Below are 4,575 nucleotides of genomic sequence, written 5' to 3'. Positions count from 1 at the left end.
GACACGCGGGGGAGACACGGGGAGAGACAGGGGAGAGACGCGGGGAGACACGGAGAGACACGGTGAGACACGGGGGGGAGACACGGGGAGAGACAGGGGAGAGACGCGGGGAGACACGGGGAGACACGGGGGGGAGACACGGGGAGAGACAGGGGAGAGACGCGGGGAGACACGGAGAGACACGGTGAGACACGGGGGGGGAGACACGGGGAGAGACAGGGGAGAGACGCGGGGAGACACGGGGAGACACGGTGAGACACGGGGGGGAGACACGGGGAGAGACAGGGGAGAGACGTGGGGAGACACGGGGAGACACGGGGAGACACGGGGAGACACGGGGAGACACGGGGGGGAGACACGGGGAGAGACAGGGGAGAGACACGGTGAGACACGGTGAGACACGGTGAGACACGGTGAGACACGGGGGGGAGACACGGGGAGAGACAGGGGAGAGACGCGGGGAGACACGGGGAGACAAGGTGAGACACGGGGGGGAGACACGGGGAGAGACAGGGGAGAGACACGGTGAGACACGGTGAGACACGGGGGGGAGACACGGGGGGGAAACACGGGGAGAGACAGGGGAGAGACGCGGGGAGACACGGGGAGACACGGGGAGACACGGTGAGACACGGGGGGGAGACACGGGGAGAGACAGGGGAGAGACGCAGGGAGACACGGTGAGACACGGGGGGGAGACACGGGGAGAGACAGGGGAGAGACGCGGGGAGACATGGGGAGACACGGTGAGACACGGGGGGGAGACACGGGGAGAGACAGGGGAGAGACGCAGGGAGACACGGTGAGACACGGGGGGGAGACACGGGGAGAGACAGGGGAGAGACGCGGGGAGACACGGGGGAGACACGGTGAGACACGCGGGGGAGACACGGGGAGAGACAGGGGAGAGACGCGGGGAGACACGGGGAGACACGGTGAGACACGGGGGGGAGACACGGGGAGAGACAGGGGAGAGACGCGGGGAGACACGGGGAGACACGGTGAGACACGGGGGGGAGACACGGGGAGAGACAGGGGGAGAGACGCGGGGAGACACGGGGAGACACGGGGGGGAGACACGGGGAAAGACAGGGGAGAGACGCGGGGAGACACGGTGAGACACGGGGGGGAGACACGGTGAGACACGGTGAGACACGGTGAGACACGGGGGGGAGACACGGGGGGAGACACGGGGAGAGACAGGGGAGAGACGCGGGGAGACACGCGCACACACACACAGCTAGCACGGGGTCCAACCCTCACCACGTGACTGCTTGCTACTGCCCTGGTGCTGATGCTGCTGATGCTGCTGATGCTGCTGCTGCTGCTGCATCAGCTGCTGCTGCTGCTGCTGCTGCAGCTGCCCGGCCGCCGTGACCAGATGCTTGGGGCTGAAGTATCCCCCGTCGCTGTCGGCTTCGCTCGACGACTCGACGGCCGCCAGCCGCTGCACCACGCGGGCCTTGGGCCCCACGGGGCGCCCACGGTGACGCCTGGGGCCCCCCGCAGGCCCCACGGAGGCCACGCGGCCCTCGCCGCGGCCGCCGATTGGCCTGGAGCCGAGCTGCTGCTGCTGCTGCTGGTGGTGGTGGTGGTAGTGGGGGGGGGTGGTGGTGGTGGTGGGTGACCACGCCCACGTGCTGGTTGGACACGCCCACTTGGTGGTTGGACACGCCCACGTGGTGGTTGGACACGCCCACGTGCTGGTTGGACACGCCCACGTGGTGGTTGGACACTCCCCCAAGGTGGTTGGACACGCCCACTTGGTGACTGGACACACCTACTTGCTGGTTGGACACGCCCCCAAGCTGGTTGGACACGCCCACTTGGTGATTGGATACGCCAATGTGGTTGGACACGCCCACGTGCTGGTTGGACACGCCCCCATAGTGACTGGACACGCCCCCAAGGTAGTTGGACACGCCCACGTGCTGGTTGGACACGCCCACGTGCTGGTTGGACACGCCCACTTGGTGACTGGCCACGCCCCCAAGCTGGTTGGACACGCCCCCAAGCTGGTTGGACACGCCCCCAAGGTGGTTGGACACGCCCCCCAAGGTGACTGGCCACGCCTCCTCGGGAGGGAGACCCCCGTGAGGGGCCGTTGGAGAGAGTGCAGCCAGCAACATCAGCTGGGAAGTCTGGAAGAGATGGAGGAGGGTGATGGTGGTGATGGTGGTGATGGTGGTGATGGTGGTGGTGATGGTGGTGATGGTGGTGATGGTGGTGATGGTGGTGGTGATGGTGGTGGTGATGGTGGTGATGGTGGTGGTGGTGATGGTGGTGATGGTGGTGGTGATGGTGGTCATGGTGGTGATGGTGGTGATGGTGGTGGTGATGGTGGTGATGGTGATGGTGGTGATGGTGGTGATGGTGGTGGTGATGGTGGTGGTGGTCATGGTGGTGATGGTGGTGATGGTGGTGGTGATGGTGGTGATGGTGGTGGTGATGGTGGTGATGGTGGTGATGGTGGTGGTGATGGTGGTGGTGATGGTGGTGGTGATGGTGGTGATGGTGGTGATGGTGGTGATGGTGGTGATGGTGGTGATGGTGGTGATGGTGGTGATGGTGGTCATGGTGGTGATGGTGGTGATGGTGGTGATGGTGGTGATGGTGGTGGTGATGGTGGTGATGGTGGTGATGGTGGTGGTGGTGGTGATGGTGGTGGTGGTGGTGATGGTGGTGATGGTGGTGATGGTGGTGGTGGTGGTGATGGTGGTGATGGTGGTGATGGTGGTGATGGTGGTGATGGTGGTGGTGGTGGTGATGGTGGTGATGATGGTGGTGGTGGTGATGGTGATGTTAGTGAAGATGATGATGTTAGTGATGGTGATGATGTTAGTGAAGATGATGATAATGGTGGTGATGGTGGTGATGATGATGGTGGTGGTGGTGATGGTGGTGATGGTGGTGATAGTGGTGGTGGTGGTGATGGTGGTGATGGTGGTGATGGTGATGATGGTGATGATGGTGGTGATGGTGGTGGTGATGTTGGTGATGGTGGTGATGGTGATGTTGGTGATGTTGGTGATGGTGGTGATGGTGGTGATGGTGCTACCTGTCTGCTGAGCTGCGTCCACCTGAATGACTGTAGGCCCACCATGGCCGTCTGCAGCCTGACTCAGACACGCGGGGAGGGGGGCAGGGAGGGGGGAGGGGGGGGGGGGAGGGGGGGGGGCAGGGAGTGGGGGGGAGTGGGGGAGGGAGAGGGGAGGGGGGGAGTGGGGAGGGAGAGGGGAGGGGGGCAGGGAGGGGGGAGGGGGGGGGGCAGGGAGTGGGGGGGAGTGGGGAGGGAGAGGGGGGGGGGGGCAGGGAGTGGGAGGGAGAGGGGAGGGGGGCAGGGAGTGGGGAGGGAGAGGGGAGGGGGGCAGGGAGTGGGGAGGGAGAGGGGAGGGGGGCAGGGAGTGGGGAGGGAGAGGGGAGGGGGGGAGTGGGGAGGGAGAGGGGAGGGGGGGCAGGGAGGGGGGAGGGGGGGGGGGCAGGGAGTGGGGGGGAGTGGGGAGGGAGAGGGGGGGGGGGGCAGGGAGTGGGAGGGAGAGGGGAGGGGGGCAGGGAGTGGGGAGGGAGAGGGGAGGGGGGGCAGGGAGTGGGGAGGGAGAGGGGAGGGGGGCAGGGAGTGGGGAGGGAGAGGGGAGGGGGGGAGTGGGGAGGGAGAGGGGAGGGGGGCAGGGAGGGGGGAGGGGGGGGGGGCAGGGAGTGGGGGGGAGTGGGGAGGGAGAGGGGAGGGGGGCAGGGAGGGGGGGAGGGGGGGGGGGCAGGGAGTGGGGGGGAGTGGGGAGGGAGAGGGGGGCAGGGAGTGGGGAGGGAGAGGGGAGGGGGGGGAGTGGGGAGGGAGAGGGGAGGGGGGCAGGGAGGGGGGGAGGGGGGGGGGGGCAGGGAGTGGGGGGGGAGTGGGAAGGGAGAGGGGGGGGGGGGGCAGGGAGTGGGAGGGAGAGGGGAGGGGGGCAGGGAGTGGGGAGGGAGAGGGGAGGGGGGGGAGTGGGGAGGGAGAGGGGAGGGGGGCAGGGAGGGGGGGAGGGGGGGGGGCAGGGAGTGGGGGGGGAGTGGGGGAGGGAGAGGGGGGGGGGGGGCAGGGAGTGGGAGGGAGAGGGGAGGGGGGCAGGGAGTGGGGAGGGAGAGGGGAGGGGGGGAGTGGGGAGGGAGAGGGGAGGGGGGCAGGGAGGGGGGAGGGGGGGGGGGCAGGGAGTGGGGGGGAGTGGGGAGGGAGAGGGGGGGGGGGGCAGGGAGTGGGAGGGAGAGGGGAGGGGGGGCAGGGAGTGGGGAGGGAGAGGGGAGGGGGGCAGGGAGTGGGGAGGGAGAGGGGGAGGGGGGCAGGGAGTGGGGAGGGAGAGGGGAGGGGGGGGAGTGGGGAGGGAGAGGGGAGGGGGGGCAGGGAGGGGGGAGGGGGGGGGGGCAGGGAGTGGGGGGGAGTGGGGAGGGAGAGGGGAGGGGGGCAGGGAGGGGGGAGGGGGGGGGGGCAGGGAGTGGGGGGGGAGTGGGGAGGGAGAGGGGGGCAGGGAGTGGGGAGGGAGAGGGGAGAGGGGAGGGGGGGAGTGGGGAGGGAGAGGGGAGGGGGGCAGGGAGGGGGGGAGGGGG

General features: G+C 68.9%; 1 protein-coding gene across 1 annotated transcript in view; it reads right to left on the bottom strand.

Moving 5' to 3' along the window:
- Positions 1–1,277: 1,277 nt before the first annotated feature.
- The window catches only part of LOC144739154 (uncharacterized), a 5,466-nt gene continuing 2,168 nt past the window's right edge, over positions 1,278–4,575 (bottom strand). Inside the window, exons 2-3 of the mRNA XM_078622130.1 lie at positions 3,059–3,116; positions 1,278–2,141 (exon numbers count right to left, since the gene is read on the bottom strand). Of these exons, the coding sequence (XP_078478256.1) occupies positions 1,278–2,141; positions 3,059–3,103 (909 nt within the window). The 5' untranslated portion in view covers positions 3,104–3,116. The remainder of the gene's footprint in view (positions 2,142–3,058; positions 3,117–4,575) is intronic.

The sequence above is a fragment of the Lampetra planeri genome, unplaced genomic scaffold (assembly GCF_965212315.1).
Source record: "Lampetra planeri unplaced genomic scaffold, kcLamPlan1.2.h2 scaffold_1337, whole genome shotgun sequence".
Lineage (NCBI taxonomy): Eukaryota > Metazoa > Chordata > Hyperoartia > Petromyzontiformes > Petromyzontidae > Lampetra > Lampetra planeri.
The sequence above is the reverse complement of the archived record's forward strand: the minus strand, read 5'-3'. Positions and strand labels throughout refer to the sequence as shown.